Source organism: Apium graveolens, chromosome 1 (assembly GCF_009905375.1).
Source record: "Apium graveolens cultivar Ventura chromosome 1, ASM990537v1, whole genome shotgun sequence".
Classification (NCBI taxonomy): domain Eukaryota; kingdom Viridiplantae; phylum Streptophyta; class Magnoliopsida; order Apiales; family Apiaceae; genus Apium; species Apium graveolens.
In genome coordinates, this window is record NC_133647.1 from 122,106,666 (window position 1) to 122,127,523 (window position 20,858).

The 20,858-nt window shown below is 41.5% G+C and overlaps 1 protein-coding gene across 1 annotated transcript; it reads left to right on the top strand.

Annotated features, from left to right (window-relative positions):
* The first annotated feature begins 14,834 nt into the window (after positions 1-14,834).
* On the top strand, positions 14,835-15,170 carry LOC141705940 (uncharacterized). The gene has a single exon (XM_074508802.1). It carries the CDS (start codon positions 14,835-14,837, stop codon positions 15,168-15,170), a length of 336 nt encoding a protein of 111 aa, XP_074364903.1.
* Positions 15,171-20,858: the final 5,688 nt, after the last annotated feature.

Below are 20,858 nucleotides of genomic sequence, written 5' to 3' on the forward strand. Positions count from 1 at the left end.
AAGGTATTAATGATGAAAGTGGATTCTTTGGCTAATTATGGAGTTAATCAGATCACAAGTGTTTGTGAGCTTTGTGCAGGTGCACATGAGACGGAGCAATGTGCTATATCTAGTGAATCAGCTCAGCCCGTGAGCAACTTTCAGAGGTCGCAGCAACCAGTTCATGCCACTTATAATCCTAACAACCGCAACCATCCTAACTTCAGCTAGAGCAACAACCAGAATACGGTACAACAGCCTTATCAGCAATTTGGAGCAAAGCAATTCAACCCTCCTGGTTTTCAAAAGTAGTATGTACCAAGACAACAACTCCAACTTCAACAGAAACTGCTGGAAGTGCAGGTCAATCTACTAATGAAAAATCTGAATTGGAGGAGTTGAGGCTTATGTGTAAAAGCCAAGCGGTTTCTATCAAGACTCTAGAGAATCAAATAGGGCAAATTGCCAATGCTTTGTTGAACCGTCAACCAGGAACACTTCCTAGTGATACCGAAGCTAATCCAGGCAAGATGGAAGTCAAGGAGCAGTTGAAGGCAATCACATTGAGGTCTGGAAAGGTCATGAGCCCCAAAATTTAGCAAGACAAAGATTCTGAAAATTCTGTTCAGAATGCAAGTGCATCTGCACCTTTGCAAATTCCAGAAAATGAGATTATAGCTGAAAAAGTGGTGCAGAAGGATGCCGAGGTGGAACCGAAGAAGAAATCTGTTAAAAGCAATCCTCTCGAGGGTAATACAGGGGATAAACAGGTCTACCCACCTCCACCATATCCTAAAAGACTTCAGAAGCAGAAGTCGATAAGCAATTTGCCAAGTTTTTGGAGGTTTACAAGAAGTTGCACATTAACATACCTTTTGCTGAACCTCTAGAACAGATGCCAAGCTATGCTAAGTTCATGAAGGGTATTTTATCTCGGAAGCTAAAACTTGAGGAGTTGGAAACCGTTGCTCTAACGAAAGAGTGCAGTATGGTGCTGCAACATAAACTACCTCCTAAGCTTAAAGATCCAGGAAGATTCACGATACCTTGCACCATTGGAAATCTATCGTTCGACAAGTGTTTGTGTGAATTGGGAGCTAGCATCAATCTGATGACCTTGTCGGTTTTCAAGAAACTTGGACTACCTGATCCAAAACCTGTGAACATGTCTTCGCAACTGGCTGACCGTTCCATCACTTATCCGCGAGGAGTAGTGGAGGATTTATTGGTTAAGGTGTATAAACTCATCTTCCCTGCTAATTTCGTCATTCTAGACTTTGAGGAGGATAAGAAGATTCTCATTATCTTGGGAAGACCATTCTTAGCTACAGGACAAACTCTAATCGATGTGCAAAAAGGTGAACTTACCATGAGACTTCAGGGTCAGGATGTCACGTTCAATGTCTTAAATACAATGAAATTCCCTACTGATGAAGAGGAGTGCTTTAAAGTGGAGTTGGTCGATTCTGTAGTAAATATGGAGCTTGATCAATTGCTAAGGACTGACACCTTAGAGGGAGTCTTAGCAGGGGATTCTGATAGTGAAGATGAAGAAGGGGAAGAGCAAATGCAGTATTTGAATGCATTCCCATCGAAGAGGAAGTTGGATTTGCCGTTCCAGTCCCTTAGATTGGAAGAGCTGTAAAATTCTCCAAAGCGTCTCAAGCCATCTATTGAAGAAGCTCCTACACTTGAGCTCAAAGCACTGCCTGATCACTTGAGGTATGTATTTTTAGGTGATGTATCTACTTTGCATGTTATTATTGCATCTGACCTTTCAGGAAGTGATGAAGACAAGCTCTTGAGAATTATGAGAGAGTTTAAATCATCAATTGGAGGGACTACAACAGATATCAAGGGAATCAAGACTTCTTATTGAATGCATAAAATTCTGTTTGAGGAACTTGAGGAATGAAGCAAGCCAATTGTTGAGCAACAAAGAAGGCTAAATCCAATCATGAAGGAGGTTGTGAAGAAAGAAATTCTTAAATGGTTAGATGTGGGAATCATTTATCCTATATTTCACAGTTCATGGGTGAGTCCGGTGCAGTGTGTGCCTAAGAAAGTAGGCATTACAGTTATAGCTAATGAAAAGAATGAGCTTATCCCTACTCGGACAGTCACATGATGGAGAATTTGCATGGATTATCGAAAGCTGAATAAAGCTACTAGGAAGGATCACTTCCTGCTTCCATTCATTGATCGAATGCTTGACAGGTTGGCTGGTCATGAGTACTATTGTCTTCTGGATGGATATTAGGATATAATCAGATTTGTATTGCTCTAGAAGATCAAGAGAAGACCACGTTTACTTGTCCATTTGGTACTTTTCCTTTTCGTCGAGTCTCTTTCGGACTTTGTGGTGTACCTGCTACTTTTCAGAGATGCATGATGGCCATTTTCTCAGATATGATTGGCACTAATATGGAGGTTGTTATGGATTAAAACTACTATATATAATTGCTGTATTTAATACTAAGGAACGTGAGCTTCGAGACTCGATTTGACTGCTCTTGTGTTTCGTGACTCAATCTGCCTTAACAAGATGCCTACGTACCTTGCTGATTGCCAAGGATCAAGTCAAAAAACGTAGTTCTGATTTGTGGGGTGAGACCCCTTATATAGATGTGGGAGTCCTTGAATTGGACTTGGTATAGGAGGCTTGGTGGATAAGCCTCTGAATTAGGATAGACTTAGGAGTCCTAGGAAGTAGGAAGCTGATTCCTTATCCTTTCAGGTCCCCTTGAGGCTAATCTCTAAGGATTTATATCCTCATCGGGACTCTTTTCAACATCTGATTTCTCCCTTATTAATTAATTACGAAATTAATTAATAATCAGGGCTTTTTGGGCCTTTTTTATTCCACCAGGCCTAATCTGGTCCGTCAGACTTAACCTTTCTGGTCTGAATATTATACATCTTATTATTATTGGGCCTAGCAGCCCATTAATTAAAAAATCAGGACTTATTTATCCCTATCATTTGCCCCCCAACTTTTGGGAAACATTGATTAGGTTTCGCAGAAGTTAAATCTATTCGTTCCCTTACAGGGTTTCGTTTTTGCGTAAAGTGTGGAGCGACCTACACATTTACAACGAATCTTCCTTTTATTCAGAAATTATCTTAATTTCCAGGAATTTTTCCCTAATTTTCTGGAATTTTCCCTAATTTTCTGGGATTTTTCCTAATTTTCTGGATTTTTCCCTTATTTCTGAAAATATTAATATTTTTCAGAAATTATTTAAGGAATTTCCTTATTTTTTCTGGATTTTCCCTTAATTTCTGGGATTTATCCTAATTTTTCTGGATTTATTCCTTATTTCTGAAAATATTAATATTTTTCAGAAATTATTTAAGGAATTTCCTTATTTTTTCTGGATTTTCCCTTAATTTCTGGGATTTATCCTAATTTTTCTGGATTTATTCCTTATTTCTGAAAATATTAATATTTTTCAGAAATTATTCCAGGAATTTTTCCCTAATTTTCTGGAATTTTCCCTAATTTTCTGGGATTTTTCCTAATTTTCTGGATTTATCCCTTATTTCTGAAAATATTAATATTTTTCAGAAATTATTTAAGGAATTTCCTTATTTTTTCTGGATTTTTCCCTTAATTTCTGGGATTTATCCTAATTTTTCTGGATTTATTCCTTATTTCTGAAAATATTAATATTTTTCAGAAATTATTTAAGGAATTTCCTTATTTTTTCTGGATTTTTCCCTTAATTTCTGGGATTTATCCTAATTTTTCTGGATTTATTCCTTATTTCTGAAAATATTAATATTTTTCAGAAATTATTTAAGGAATTTCCTTACTTTTTTTTTTTTTTTTTTTTTAATACAGTTTTTCGACCAGGAATCCATTCGACCAGGATCCTGGTCGAATTAACTCCCATATTGCCCTGGTCGACAGCTTTTCGGGCAGGATGCTTTCGATCAGGAATCCTGGTCGAATTTCGGCCAGGATTTTTCTCTTAACCCTTTTTTTTTTTTTTTTTTTTTTTTTTTTTTTTTTTTAATACAGTTTTTCGACCAGGAATCCATTCGACCAGGATCCTGGTCGAATTAACTCCCACATTGCCCTGGTCGACAGCTTTTCGGGCAGGATGCTTTCGATCAGGAATCCTGGTCGAATTTCGGCCAGGATTTTTCTCTTAACCCCTTTTTTTTTTTTTTTTTTTTTTTTTTTTTTTTTTTACAATTTTCGACCAGAAAATTTTCGACCAGAAATTTTGTTCCTTTCGGTCAGGAGTCCTGTTTTTTGACCGAATTAACCTTCATTTGTTGCCCAGGTCGATGCAAATTCGGGCAGGGCTAGTTCGACCAGGATTTTGCCTTGGTTTCTAGTCGACAAGGTTTCAGGCATGGCTTTCTCGATCAGAATCCTGACCCTTTCGGTCAGGATATAATATTTTGACCGAATTAATCTTTCTCTCAGCCTTGGTCGATGCCCTTTCGACCATAACTCATTCAAGGAAAAATACAGTTTGTGCCTTGATTGAATTGGGTCAAGAACATGCATATATTTTCTTAGGGTCATACGTCTGGGCTGGACTCTATTGGGCCCTTGATTTGGGCCTGGATTTTATGGGGCTATCCTTTGGGCCCATTGTTTTTTAACTGGGCTTTTAGCTCACGGGCTTATTTCTTAAATCTGGGCCTTATTTGTCAACTAATTGGGCCCTCTTTCTGGGCTTTCTTGGACTGGGCCTCTATCATGCTTTAATTCCAAAGCCCGTTCAAACTTGGGTTGGGCTTGAACTCTTAAGCCTGACTTCCAGAATATTCTGGAATCTTCCATATCATTCCAGATTTTTCCATACTTTTCTAAGACTTTCTAAAATATTCTGGAACATTCCAGATCCTTCCATTTTTGGGCCCATATGGGCTTTTTTGAGGCCCAAATCCCTTCTTCTTGGCTATAAAGAGGTGGGATGAGAGTGTGATTCCTCACACCTCTCATTTCATTTCTTCAATCTTCCAACAAATTTCTTCTCATCCTTCCTCCAACTTTCTAGCCTTTCCTCTCTCAAATCCCTCCTTTAGTTTTCCAACCTCTCCTTCAGGCTTTTTCTAGCTTTCTAATGGCTGACAAGAATTCCGAGAGGGCGGCAAAGATAGCCTCGGCTTCAAAACGAGGTAAGGATATCGATATTCGTTCTTCGTATATGTCTTTGATCGATATGATTAACACTAGGGGGGATGAATATCCTTCCACTGCACATCTCGACTCCTTTAATCACTGTAATACTTGGCATAACATAGATTTCAATAAACTAAATGCTCGTTATAACGTCCCTCCTCCCTTTAGACTAGTTCCAGTCTCTGGTGGTGACCGTACTTGCCACTGGAGGCCTGATACTCTCTTCATCTACACCGACGCCCTTAATGCTGGGCTTAGGTTCCCTTTCCATCCTTTTATCCCTCATCTTTTGGCTGACTTACAAATTAACCCGTGTCAGCTTCCTCCAAACGCCTGGAGGAATATTCTATGTTTTATGGTTTGTTGTCTTAGGGAGGGCTTTCCTCTTTCTGTAGCCGTTTTTAGGAAAGTCTTTCAATGTTACAATAGTTCTTCCAATATTTGTGGCTGGGTTTATGTCAAACAAAGGCCCAAAAGCAAACATATCTTTAACAGCGCCTCTATTCCGGATAATAATCCAAATTGGAGGAATAGTTTCGTCGGGTTACGTTGGGAGAATGGCGATTGGGGCACGCTCTTTCGATCTTCCTTCGGGAAGGTCAGTGATGGTAGCCTCAAATCCATTCACTTAACTCCTGAAGAAACTATCATTTATAATGGGCTCACTCAGGATGATGGCACCACCACCAGCTGGACTCTTTTAGAAGAGTTTTCCCTGATTCATGTGGGACTATCCTCTGTTTCTCAACAGGGTATTTCTCTTCCCTTCTCAATTTTTCTTTCTTTCACGCATTATTAACATCACTTATTTTGTCTTTTGCTTTGTTTCAGCTGCTAAGGAGATTAACGAGGACAATGTCCCCTTGGTCGAGGAAACAGCTAGGATGAAGAAAGCTCGGTTAGCAGGCCTAGACACCCGAGGAAAGGCGACAGAGCCTATCTTCTTGAGAAAGCACAAGGAGCCTATGGGGGAGGCCTCAACTGAAGGAGCCGAGGGCCATAATGCTCCTATCACTGCTGCTGCCCCTGCTGCTGCTGCTACAGGCGCCTTTCAGCCTCTCTGGGGATTCCGCCGAGGGGATACCGTGGTTGGTTCCACGAAGCATGCTTGGGATTTGTCCTACCATAGCGTGACTCCAAAGGACTTTACTGATGTAGTGGCCACTCCTGACCTTGAGAGGATTAAGCTCATGGGAGCCCAATCTCTGGCTTCGGTATGCCTTCTCTTTTTTTAAACTTATTTCTCGTTCTTGTAGCACTTTCTTGCCTTACACTTTGTTAATTGTTTTGTTTCAGTCTAACGCCTACTTTCAAGGCGCTGTGAGGCAAGCCGAATCATGGAAGCGGGCTTCTGATAAGGCCGATAACTCCCTCAGGAGGCAGCAGAAGAAGTATGCTACCCTGGAGAAGAAGCTCAAGCGCAAGGAGGAAGAACTCGGAGAGTCTAACGCCGAGCTGGTGGTACTTCGGGCGGAGAAGGATAAAGCTATAGACAATTATCTGGACTCGGAGGAGTTTGCCCAATCCATGAGGATTAGGGATGATTCAGTCTTTCCCGAGTTTTTTAGGACTGGTTGGGACACGGCCCTTGGGACCGTGAACGAGGCTTGTCCTGATATTAACCCGGCGGACTACATCTGCCCTGACGATGAGGCTTTGCTACAGAGGTTTCGTACCCGAGTAGTCGTCTCGGATCATGTTTCTCAGGATCCACTTCTTCCTCCTCCCGAGTCCTCTTCCAGACCCGCTGAGGATGACAGCTCTTCCTCCTCCGAGACGACGGAGACATCTAGCGAGAGCGGAGAAGACGATGATATGGACGCCGAGGGCACCTCAGCTCCTTAGAGCTTTTTCAGCCCTGCGTGGCTTTTTTATTTTCGAGACTTTATTTATCAAACTTTTGTAACATCTATCAGATCTATCTCATTTATCACCTTTTATGCTTTGCATCCATGCATTTGATTTTTATTTGTTAGCCCACAAACATACTTTGAAGAACTTATGAATTTCATAAAATTGTCTGGGATTCGTCCCTTACACAAGTCTTAATAAATTTCGTAATAAAACTAAAACATATAAATCCTAAGCAAGCAAAGCTTCAAGGTGCTTTTTAACCTACTCGCCATCCTGACGAGTGAGAATCGTACTTCGACCATCTTACACGTAGTAAACCTTCAGGTTTTGTGCGTGCCAGGTTCTCGGGACTTCAAAACCATCCATAGTCTCCAGCTTGTAGGTTCCTCTACCCTGAACGCTCTTGACTCTATACGGCCCTTCCCAGTTTGGGGCAAGCTTTCCTTTCTGTCCGACACCAGAAGCCTCTATTTTTCTCAAGACTAGGTCACCTTGTTTGAAAAACCTCTCTTTAACCCTTAGGTTGTAGTAGAACGAAGCCTTTTTCTGATATTCTACTATCTTTGCGTGTGCTTTATCTCGTACTTCATCGATTAAATCCAGGGCTAACTTCTGCCCTTCCTCATTTTCTTTTTCATCAAAAGCCTGAATCCTTGGAGAAGAATGTGATATCTCCACGGGAACTACTGCTTCCGCCCCATATGCCAACATGAAAGGAGTTGCATCTGTCGTGACTCTACAGGTAGTCCTATAAGCCCATAATATGGGAAGTATCTCATCTACCCAATTATTTCTCGACTTTTCGATCCTCTTCTTTAGTCCATCCAGGATTATCCGATTTGCTACTTCCGCTTGCCCATTGGCTTGCGGGTGAGCCACAGAGGTGAATCGTAACTCAATTTCATTTTCTTCACAATACTTCTTGAATTCCTTATTGTTGAATTGCGTTCCATTGTCAGTGACGAGGATACGGGGAATTCCATATCGGCACATAATGTTTTCCCACAGGAATTGTGCAACCTGCTTAGTTGTGATTTTGGCCAAAGGTTTGGCTTCGATCCACTTGGTGAAATAATCAATGGCTACAATCAGAAACTTCCTTTGTGCTGTGGCCATAGGAAAAGGCCCTAGAATATCCATCCCCCACATAGCAAAGGGAATAGGTGAGTTGATGGAGGTCAGCATCTCGGGGGGTTGTCTGGCGACTGGTGCATGCTTCTGACAACGATCACACTTCTTTACATATTCTTTGGCATCAGCCATCATTTCTGGCCAATAGAAGCCTAAACGAGTTATCTTATGAGCCAAGGCCCTGCCCCCCAAGTGTTGCCCACAAATGCCTTCATGCACTTCCTCAAGAGCCAAGCGTGCCTCATCGGGCCTGAGACACCTCAAGTAAGGAACCACAAAAGATCTTTTATATAGAATCCCATCTATCAAAGAGTACCTTAGTGCTCGAACAGTTAACTTCCGTGCCTCAATTGTATCGCTTGGCAACCAACCGGTCTGAATGTGAGCCTTGATGGGATCAATCCATGACGTCCCCAAGCCTACGGGAGCCACAAGCTTAACATCTATGCTTCGTGTCTTCAAAACACGGAAGTACACACTTCCTGAACTTTCTTCAATCTCAGATGAAGCAAACTTTGATAGCGCATCTGCTTTAGCATTTTCTTCCCTTGGAATGTGTTCAACATGGCATTCATTAAATTGGGTCATCACAGCCCTTACTAGGCGAACATACTTTGCCATCGTATCATCCCTTGCTTCAAATTCTCCCTTTACCTGGGATATGATCAACTTCGAGTCTCCACGGACCTTTAAGTTTTTGACTCTAAGTGTCCCAGCTAGACCAAGGCCAGCAATCAGGGCTTCATACTCTGCCTCATTGTTTGTGGTTGGGAAGTCTAGCTTCATGGCATACTCAATTAAGAATCCATCAGGGCTTTGCAAAACCAACCCTGCTCCACTGGAATTTGTTTTTGATGCTCCATCAAAATAGAGAACCCAATATTCTTTTTCCTTGTCCCCATTGTCGACTCCCTTGTCTTGAGGTGTGGTATCTTCCTGCCCCCCGACTTCTTGGTTGGGTATGGTACATTCCACCACGAAGTCAGCTAGTGCCTGGGCTTTTATGGCCATACGTGGCTTATACTTGAGATCGAACTCTCCCAACTCTATTGCCCACTTAATTAGTCTCCCACTTGCCTTGGGACTGTGAATGATATTTCTCAGTGGCTGATTTGTTAGCACTTCAATTTGGTGAGCTTGAAAATAAGGACGTAGCTTTCTTGAAGCCATCACCAAGGCTAAAGCGAATTTCTCAATGGCTGAATAATTCAACTCAGCACCATGCAAAATTTTGCTGACATAGTATACGGGTTTCTGGACTTTCAGTTCCTCCTTAACCAACACCGCGCTCAAGGCGCTTTCTGAAACAGCCAAGTACAAGAATAAAACTTCACCCAGAACTGGCTTGGCCAACAACGGGGCCTGGCCCATATACTTCTTTAACTCTTCAAATGCCTTCTGATTTTCCTCACTCCATACAAAGTCTTTAATGTTCTTTAATGACTTGAAGAATGACAAGCACTTGTCTCCTGACTTGGAGATGAATTGTCCTAGCGCAGCAACCCTTCCTGTGAGTTTCTGAACATCCTTGACAGTTTTTGGGGGTTCCATGTCCAGGATTGCCTTTATTTTATCGGGGTTAGCCTCAATTCCCCTCTTTGAGACCATCAACCCCAAGAATTTTCCAGATCCTACTCCGAAAGCACACTTCGTGGGATTCAACATCATCTTGTGGTACCTCAGGACCTCAAAAGCTTCCCTCAAATGGGTTATATGATCAGTCTTTACTAGACTCTTGACTAGCATGTCATCAACATAGACTTCCATAGTCTTCCCAATAAGATCCTTAAAGATTTTATTCACCAACCTTTGATAGGTGGCTCCTGCATTCTTGAGACCAAACGCCATAACAAGATAACAATAAACACCAAAGTCAGTGATAAATGATACCTTTGGAATGTCATCCTTATGCATTTTGATCTGGTTGTATCCGCTAAACCCATCCATGAAACTCAGCATCTCATGTCCAGCGGTGGCATCAATCAAAGTATCAATTCTAGGCAGCGGAAAACAGTCTTTGGGGCATGCATCATTCAGATCGGTGAAGTCTATACACATCCTCCACTTTCCATTAGCCTTCTTCACCATTACAGGGTTTGCTAACCACTCCGGAAATTGAATCTCCTCAATGAAACCAGCCTCTAAGAGCTTTTCCACTTCCTGCTTTATAGCCTCTTGTCTTTCCGGGGCAAAATTTCTTTTCTTTTGTTTCACTGTCTTCCGGCTTGGATCCACGTTTAACTTGTGGGTAATTAACCCCGGGTCTATGCCTGGCATATCAGCTGCTGACCATGCAAACACATCACTATTTTCTTGCAAAACTTTCACTAACTTCCCTCTAAGGGGCTCCTCTAACGTAGCTCCAATGAAAGTCATCCTCTCAGGATTCTTGGGATCTAAAGGAACCGAAACCAATTCTTCTGCTGGCCTTCCTCTATTCTCATCATTTTCTCGAACATCCATATCTTCAATAGGAAGAACCTGCCCCCCGACTCCATCTGCCCTCAAAGAGGCCACATAACAGCTTCTAGCCATTTTTTGATCTCCCCTCTCTTCTCCAATCCCGTTTCGGGTGGGGAACTTCATGACTGAATGGTAGGAGGAGGGGACTGCCTTGAAGGCATGTATCCCTGTTCTCCCCATGATAGCATTATAAGTTGAACTAGCCTTTACCACCACAAAATCCAGCATCTGCGTTGCTTGCCTTGGCTCCGTACCTATGGTGGTTGGTAATTTAATTATCCCTTCCACAGGACATTCTACTCCAGCAAATCCATATATCGGCATGTCGGTTGGTGTCAACTGGGAGTCGTTATACCCCATCCTTAGAAAGGTGTCGTGGAGCAAGATATCCACAGAAGCACCATTATCCACAAGGACCCTCTTAACCGGGCTATTTCCTATTATCGGCGTTATGACCAGCGGGTCGTCATGGGGAAACTTCACACCCTCTAGGTCGGAATCATCAAAAGCCAATGTTACTTCTGTCCTGGCCCTCTTCGGGGCTTCTCCAACAATATGCATAACCTCTCTAGTATATGCCTTTCTGGAATTTTTGGACAATCCAGCAGCAGTTGGACCTCCAAAGATCGTGTTTATCACAGGCCCTCGAGGTCTCGGCCCTCCATAAATGGTGTTTATAACTGGTCCTCTAGGTTGGGGATTCCGCCCCTGATCATCTTGGTCCCTCCTACGATCTTCAAAGTTCTTCCTTCCATTATTGTTTCTGTCTCCTCCATCTCCAGTATACTTGTTCAGCCTTCCTTTTCGAATCAAAAACTCAATTTCATCTTTCAACTGCCTACACTCATCGGTGTCATGGCCAACATCTTTGTGAAACCTGCAATACTTGCCCTTATCTAGCTTGGCGGGATCAGCCTTCAAGGGCTTAGGCCAGCGAATATCTCTGTCTTTCTCAATCTCCATCAAAATCTGACTTCTGGGGGCATTCAGCTTAGCGTATTCAGTGAACTTTTGCCTAGGTCCTCCCTTCTTGGGGGTTGAATCAGGGTTTTGTTCAGTTCTAGGATACTTATCCTTAGCGATATACTCCAAATCAGTTTTTCGTTTCTTGCCTCCAGTGGGCTCATTACTTACTACGGTCTTCCTCATACTCTCTTCAACCTTGATATACTTCCCTGCCCTCTCTTGGAGCTGCAACATGCTCTCAGGGGGTCGTTTGGCCAAAGACATTTTGAAAAACTCATCCCTAGTTCCTTGTTGCAGTGCTATCATGGCTACCTTATCATCAAGGTCTGGGACTTTTAAAGCCTCCTTTGTAAAACGATTTAGGTAATCTCTTAAGGATTCTTTAGCTCCCTGCACAAGACTCATAAGAGATGCTGAACTTTTCTCATGGACTCTTCCACTGATGAATTGTTTAATAAAAGCCTGACTTAATTCTCTGAATGATCCAATAGAATTTGGGGGTAGGCGACTGTACCATCTTTGAGCCATACCCGACAGGGTTTGAGGGAAGGCCCGACATTTTATAGCATCATTCACGGGTTGCAGCAGCAGTGCATTAGAGAATGTCCTAACATGATTAGCGGGGTCTCCCGTGCCATCATAGGCTTTGATAGTGGGCATCTTAAATTTTCTTGAGATATGGGCATTCATTATCTCTTCTGTGAAGGGTGGAGTTGGATCATCAGGATCTCCAAGGGGAAGGAGATTGCTTGGATCAGTTCTTGGGACAGCAGCCCTTCTTCTTACCGGACCATCCAGGTCTATGATAGGAGGAGGATTTCTCCCCCTAGGAGGTATGTGGGGTCTGGTGGCTTGGTGAGCCTCCAAATCACGCCTCAGCCTTTGGATTTCAGCCTCATGAGCCCTGATCTTTTCCTGCACTTCTTGGGGATTCGCCCCTGGGGTGCTTTGGGGGCGTTGCCTTCCATCGGCCATTGGCTCTTTCCCAGGACGCCTCCTTCTCGGGGCCACTTCATCATCCGAAGATTCGGAGTCTCTCTCAGTGTATGGACCAGAAAATTCCCGATCCTCAGGGATAGGATCCAAACCTCGTATATAGGGGGGCGACCGCCCTCGTGCTTCGCTTCGCCCAGCATATCCACTTCCTCCAACCTCAGGGTGAAGGGGCATCCCATAAGGGGGGTTAGTAGTAACAATAGTTGAGTATTCATACCCGACGGGTCGAGAATTCACAGGTATATGTATTTGTTGAACTTGAGGATTCGTACCTTGAACAGTCGGGGGAGTTGTCCCTTGTGGCTGAGGATGAGTTGCCCCTGTCTGGGCTTCCCCCTGAGTAGATGCATAAGTTGAATGGGGAGGAACCTCCACGGTTGATGAAATCACCTGGGTTGTCCCTGATGGTGTTCCCTCTTCCAGAGTGCTGGTTGTTCTCCGTGTTCTCGCCATGGTTGTTGTTGCGTATTTCCCACAGACGGCGCCAAATGTTATGGATTAAAACTACTATATATAATTGCTGTATTTAATACTAAGGAACGTGAGCTTCGAGACTCGATTTGACTGCTCTTGTGTTTCGTGACTCAATCTGCCTTAACAAGATGCCTACGTACCTTGCTGATTGCCAAGGATCAAGTCAAAAAACGTAGTTCTGATTTGTGGGGTGAGACCCCTTATATAGATGTGGGAGTCCTTGAATTGGACTTGGTATAGGAGGCTTGGTGGATAAGCCTCTGAATTAGGATAGACTTAGGAGTCCTAGGAAGTAGGAAGCTGATTCCTTATCCTTTCAGGTCCCCTTGAGGCTAATCTCTAAGGATTTATATCCTCATCGGGACTCTTTTCAACATCTGATTTCTCCCTTATTAATTAATTACGAAATTAATTAATAATCAGGGCTTTTTGGGCCTTTTTTATTCCACCAGGCCTAATCTGGTCCGTCAGACTTAACCTTTCTGGTCTGAATATTATACATCTTATTATTATTGGGCCTAGCAGCCCATTAATTAAAAAATCAGGACTTATTTATCCCTATCAGAGGTATTCATGGATGACTTTCCGTGTTCGAGACTTCTTATGACGAATGCTTGCACAATCTTAGGTTGGTGCTAAAAAGATGTGTTGAGACCAATCTAGTGCTCAATTGGGAAAAATGTCACTTCATGGTGCAACATGATATCATTCTTGGGCATAAGGTATCTAACAAGGGTCTTGAGGTGAATAAGGCCAAGGTGGGGGTCATTGAAAATCTTCCTCCTCCAATCTTAGTTAAAGAAGTTTTCTTGGTTATGCGGGTTTTTATCGGCAATTCATCAAAGATTTCTCCAAAATCTCTAAGCCTTTGTGCAATTTGCCCGGAAAAGGATCTTCCCTTCAAATTCGATGAAGAATGTCTAGCTGTTTTTGAATGCTTGAAAAAGAGTTTGACTAAAGCACCTATGATTACTGCACCTAATTGGAATGAGCCCTTCGAGATGATGTGTGATGCTAGTGACTATGCAGTTGGAGTAGTTCTTGCCAGATGAAGCAGAATATTTTCCACGTGGTTTACTATGCTAGTAAGACCCTTAATGGTGCTCAGCTGAATTACACTACTACAGAGAAGGAGTTGCTAGCAATTGTCTATGGTTTTGAGAAATTTTGATCTTATTTGCTTGGGACAAATGTGATAGTTTACACTGATCATGCTACTATTCGATATCTGGTTTTGAAGAAAGATTCAAAACCTCGGTTGATTCGATGAATTCTCTTAATGCAGGAATTTGAGCTGAAAATCAAGGACATAAAAGGTACAGAATATCAAGTAGCAGATCATCTATCACGCTTGGAAGATCAAGGTAAAACTTCAAAGGATAAGACGTTGATCAATGAATCTTTTCCAGATGAGCAACTTTTTGGGGTGCAAGAAGAAGAACCATGGTTTGCAGATATTGTGAAGTATCTGATGAGTAATGTTATTCCCCCACAACTCTCTCATGCTCAAAGGAATAAGTTCCTACATGAGGTGAAGTGGTATCGATGGGATGAGCCGTTCTTGTTTAGACAGGGAGCTGACCAGATTATCTGGCGATGCATTCCATATAGTGAGACTGAGGGAATCTTACGAGACTGTCATTTTACTCTCATTATATTGGCGATTGATTATGTGTCCAAATGGGACGAGGTTAAAGTGTTACCAACCAATAATTCTAAGGTGGTGATTAACTTCCTTCATAAGAAGATATTCACGCATTTTTGCATGCCAAAAGTCATAATCAGTGATGAGGGATAGCATTTCTGCAATCGCAAGTTCACTGCATTGATGGAGAAGTATCACGTGAGTCATCGTATTGCCACAGCCTACCATCCTCAAACTAATAGGCAGGCTAGAGTGTCTAATTGGGAGATTAAACGTATCTTGGAGAAGGTGGTGATTCCATCAAGAAAATATTGGTCTATGAAGCTAGATGAAGCTGTTTGGGCATATAGAACAACATTCAAGACTCCTCTTGGTATGTCTCGTTTCCAGTTGGTGTATGGGAAGGCATGTCATTTTCTTGCGGAGTTAGAGCATAAAGCATATTGGGCTTTGAAGAAGTTAAATCTTGACATGGAAGCTGCTGGAGAGAAAATAATGCTTCAACTATATGAGCTCTAGGAGTTTCGACTACAGGCTTATGAGAATAACAAAGTGTACAAGGAAAAAATCATGAGATGGCATGATAGGAGGTTAGTGCGCAAGTTACTTGTGCCTGGTCAGAAAGTTCTATTCTACAACTCTCGTCTCCGTCTTTTTCCAGGAAAACTTAAGTCGAGGTGGTCAGGGCCATTCACGGTCAAAACTGTGTTTCCACATGGGGCAGTGGAGATTTTTGATATGCATCCCAACAAAGCATTCAAAGTGAACGGGCAGAGATTGAAGCATTACTATGGAGATACGGCGAACCGCGAGGTGGTGAGCATCGTTCTATTGACAACTTGAGTTCGAGGTTTCACGTCAAGCTATGACGTAAACCAAGCGCTTAGTGGGAGGCAACCCATGACTTGTTGTATTTTAGTCTTAAAAAAAATCCAAGGGCACGGCGCGCCTGCTAAGGAAGTGGGGCGGCCACGCAGGTTTTACAAAATCACGGCGCACCCGTGCGGTGGAGCGGGGCGGCCGCGCAACATATCTGGAGAAAAAAAAGAAGGAAAAAACTGGAAATTCAAAAAAAAACACTACCCATCCGAATTTTACCCTATTCTCACCCTAATTCTTAATCCTAAACACTCCTAACCCAAACCCATATCTATCCTATATATACATACATCCTACATACCAATATCTCATAATTCTTTCACCTTCAAAACCCTAGCTTCTCCTATACACTACATACACAAAAAATCTCTACTACTCTTACAATGGCACCCAAAAGATCGAGAGTCATGGTGAGAAGCAGCTCTAGTCCCTCGTCTACCGAGGATTTGAGTGCTGGTGGAGCGGTAAATAGATTTTCTTCTCCGGAGGCCCAGGCTGAGTTTACGAGATTGATGTCCAAATCAATTGCGAATGAGAGGGGTTTCTTACCTATGACGAGGGATGGAAATCTTTTGGATATGGTTACAGAGTTGGGTTGTAAGACTTTCTGCGAGGTTCCTGCTGCTGTCCTGATGAGCATCGTGCGAGAGTTCTATACGAATGCTAAAGCGGACATGAATGGGTTTTCTGTGGTACGTGGTTTGATGGTGGATTATCATCCCGTGGCTATTCGTCGGGTCATTAATCAACCCGCGAGAAAGCTGACGCAAGAGGACTGGGTCAACAAGTCTAGGGATGAATTGGATCTTGATTATATTGTGGCTGAGTTCTGTGTTCTGGGAACACAGTGGAAGTGCAAGAAGGGCATGAATGAGCCGCTCACTTTTCTGGCTACATGCATGAACAAGTATGCTCGGGCATGGAATGCGTTTGTATGCACCAATATTATGCCTTCTTCGCATCAGTATGATGTTAATATTGATCGTGCTATTTTACTTTGGGGGATATTGAATGAGGAGTATGTGGATCTCAGCCAAGTGATCTATCAGAATATGCTGAGGTTTCTGCAAGGCAGGACATCGGGGGCGATTCCTCATGCTTCTATTATGACGAAACTTTGTGTTTGGGTTGGTGTTCGATGGCCTGAGTTGGAGCAGATGCAGATGCCAAGCGCTCCAATTGATAGCTCCACGATCGCAGTGATGCAAGAATGGTATGGTGGAAAAGCTCATAAGAAGGGTCCGGATTACACTTATGATCATTTTCCAAGAGGCCAGCCAGTTGATCAGACTGATGATGGTGGTTCTTCTTCGGCTAGGCGTGTAGCTTGGAGAACTGCTCGTGGAGAGGCTAGTGTTTCGCGTGCTCAGTAGGAGGCAAGGGATGGTTCTGGGCTTGGCGATGTGCAGTTTCGGAGATTGGCCAGACGCATGGATGTGATGCACGACATGCACAGTCATTTTTCGGCCGACTTGACACAATCTTTGGGCACTGCTTTCCGAGCCACTAGTGTTAAGGTGGATTGGCCGGTGTCTGATACTCCACCCGAGGAGGGTGATTTTTCTGATAACTAGGTATGCCTGAAATCCTTATTAATACCTTCAATGCGGACATTGAAAATTTTAAGTTTGGGGGTGATAATGTAAGGATTAGTTTGTATTGTGTCCATATAGATTTATGTTGCATGTTTAGTTATATTTCATATACGTATTTTTGCATGATTGTTCATATAGGACATTTTTATTTATGTTTTTATGTGAGTTCATATAGTTGCATGTGCATGCATATAACATGATCCCTTAGGTTGAGCTATTTCTATCTGATAAATTGATGTTAATTTGAGTGTGGTGATGACGAATAGAGGGTTGTTTAAGTCTTAATGAATTGATTTGCATGCCAGAAAAAATCACAAGTCTTATAGGATTGTGTTTAATCTAGATCATGATCATACTTGTTTATTTTTTGAGATTGAATCACTTGTTTATATTTAGAATTTTGGTATTCTCGTAATGACAAAAGAACACTGAATTTTTAAACTAGAGAAAAACTTGGATTTCATTGCTTGTTGTGAATAAGGCAAGGCGTCAATTGGCTAGAAGCCGGCTCATAATTTATGAGTAGTCTAGGGTTGAATGAGATGGAGCGAAACGTACTCATTAAGAAATTGTTGAAAGAAAAAGAAAAAAAGAGAAAAAAGAGTATGTATTATGCATAATTGATCAAGAGTGAGCTCTTTAATACTCGAGTTATTAAGTTCTAGGTGACTTTGTGCCTAGTGATCTAAGGCTTTGATAGTCTGGGATCTGCTAACCTAACGTTCGCTACATGGGTATTATTTTATAAGTCTTTTGGGACCTCATTCATTGCACGGTCAAATAAGCATTTGTTATTATTATGTGTTCAATAATAGCATGAATCCTTGTATAACTCTAGTAGAAAGGAGGTGTTGTGAGTCATTATACGTTTATCGTCTATTCTGTTTATAAACTTGTGATTGTTTTGATGAAAGATAAGTTATGGTTATTGATCTAGTATCGAGATTATATCTGTTAAGCATCCCACACACGCATATTTCTGTTTGTGAGTATATTTGTGAGATTTATTCGAACTCTGTTTAGAGTCATTACATTCTTAGAGGCGTTGGCTTATTCATTTGGTTATGGCTATTCTGAGGGGATCGGTTGCATTATCATTTAGTTGCATTCACGTAGTTGCATTCATGCAAATTTTTTTTATTTTTTTTTCATTTTTGAGTCTGTTATGTTTGAGGACAAGCATCGATTCAAGTTTGGGGGTGTGATAAGTGGATTTTATATCTACTTGGAACGCTTCATTTCAGGCTTAAATTGGTGTTTTGGACTCAAGTATCTGGTATGTTTGATGTGTTTTTGTGTTTTTACTTTACATGAATTAGTTGGATGAAGAAAGGAGCTTCTCAATAAAATATGCTGAAAGGAGGTCAGATTCTGGAGTCAAGACCATTCTCAAGTTAAAGAGCATCTTGATAGCTTCACGTGGACTATTGAATCATCGAATTCTGATGAACGGAACTCAACTTACAACAAAAACAAGAAAATGAAGTTAAGGATCAGAAGTGTTGGGCGCTCCCGTGCAGGAAGCAGGGCAGACGCTCCTATGAGGCAGATCTACCGCGCGCCCGTGCGGGATGGTGGCGCGCCCGCGTAGCTTCTCTGGGCCAAAATCCTGATTTGTGTTGAACTTTGAGAGTTTGCGAGCCCAGGTCGTCCAGAAGCCTATATATATCAATAATAATTCATTTTTATAACGAGGAGCGAAGGGAGAACATTGGGAAGACCTAGAGAGCACAAGACGACTACAGAGAATAAGACTTTTTTATTCTTCAATATAGTTGATACTTTGATGCTTGTTTTCGATTTGTCTTTGAATTGTTTATTATCATGTTTTCATTGGAACCCATGGTAACGATGAGTTCGATTATAAACTAATCGTTGTCATGGGGTTCTAGCGGAGTTATCTATGGATTTCAATAGTTAATTGTTTTATAATCTTCAGTGTGTGGTGATTTATGATTTCCTAGTTTGGTTGTGCTTATTCGTCTTTGATACGTAGCTAACATCTAATATTGTTTGTTAATCTTTATTGAAGCGACAGTGAATATTGAGATTTAGAACTTGCCTTGCTAGGAAAAGTTTCATGTATGAATTGACATGCATAATTCATGGGTAATTTTGACTATCTTATTCACCCTATGTAATCAAGATAGATAAGTTGCTCTTTAACAGTTATATTTTCAAATCTTATAGACATATAGGGTCTAAACATAATTGGTGTCCGCTATCTTCTATCTTAATTGTGGATACTTAGTAGTAGGGTATACGTACAACAAAAGTTGGCGTATATTAATTTCGTGGTATCTAATTAGTTGTCATTATGGCCCCCTCCAAACCCAGGTCAGAAGTTTGGGGTCCACACACCTTATATATAACCCGCTTATAACAATAATAAAGATAAAAATAATATGCAGTGACCCTACTTACCAACTACCACGGTCCGCAATAGGTTGAAGTATGCACACAAGCCAAACACATCTACTTATATTACAAACCATTCAAATCCCAACTAACCAAACTCAGAACTGAGTATTAAACATTATTACAAACTTTTACCAACTTAAATTATCCCAAAAGAAGCCTACTAGCTCAGCTTCCTCAACCTGAACCCCTAGCTCTCGCGCTGGACTGGGGATCCTTGCTACCAACTGGTTCCTTTTTAACTGGAAAGAATATAAACAACATCGCACAAATGAGCTAACTAGCTCAACAAGTCACAATGACAAAACTGAGAATAATGATCATCAGGTACATATGATTATGATATCAAGTGAACAATGGATTATGATTTATAATTGGATATTATATTTTCATTTTAAAAACCAAGGTTAGGCTGCTGATCAGTCACGCTCTAACCCCGAGCAAAGCACACACCATTGCTCTAACTACTGGATCCAATGCACACATTGGCCTAACTTGACCATGAAATGGTCTGACCACGAATCTGGTCCACAATTTTATAAAAACAACCCAATTCTAGCATAATAACAGAATAAGCAATAATAAATGATAAACAAAATCATTAACAACATTGGATGTTTAATGATGAAATGGTTTCAATCTTCATGGGGATCAATATGGCATTTCCAAAGCTTAGCTGTTGGGTAATGAAAGAATTGGATAACAAAGGAATCAGTGTTTCAAGGTTTCAAGGATTTGGCCTTTCAAAGCATAGGATACAATGGTTTGAGTATGTAGGTAATTCGATTCAGTGTTCGGTATTTAGTTTATATGTATTTGTGGAGTAGTAACGTATACTTGAGGTTCGAATTTGGGTATGCAATAATCAATGGCTTAGAAAGAATAAGGTTTACGGTTCACGATCAATAACTGGAATCAGGGTTTGGGGTTTCAGTGCTTCAAAGCACTTGCAATATTAACAGGACTACCAGATATTATAATATCTCGAGAAACTTCAGAACACTTGCCTGGTATTAGCTTACTACACTGCACTCGCTTCCAATCTCAATCGTCTTACTCCTCAACTACCTGTTTCCCTTTCCTACGTCTTGCCTCTTCTGCTCACATATCATAAGCATCTATTAATATTAAACTCATATGATTCTATTCAACACATACTTCTATCTACCCTTCGTTTTACCCAAATCCGATTAACGGATTGAAAGTTACGCAATGAACAAATAAACATCAAATATACAGACCGACAGTCAGCTAACAAGTCACGTATAACACATAACACGTCACATAATCAATGATATATCATTTATAAATAAGT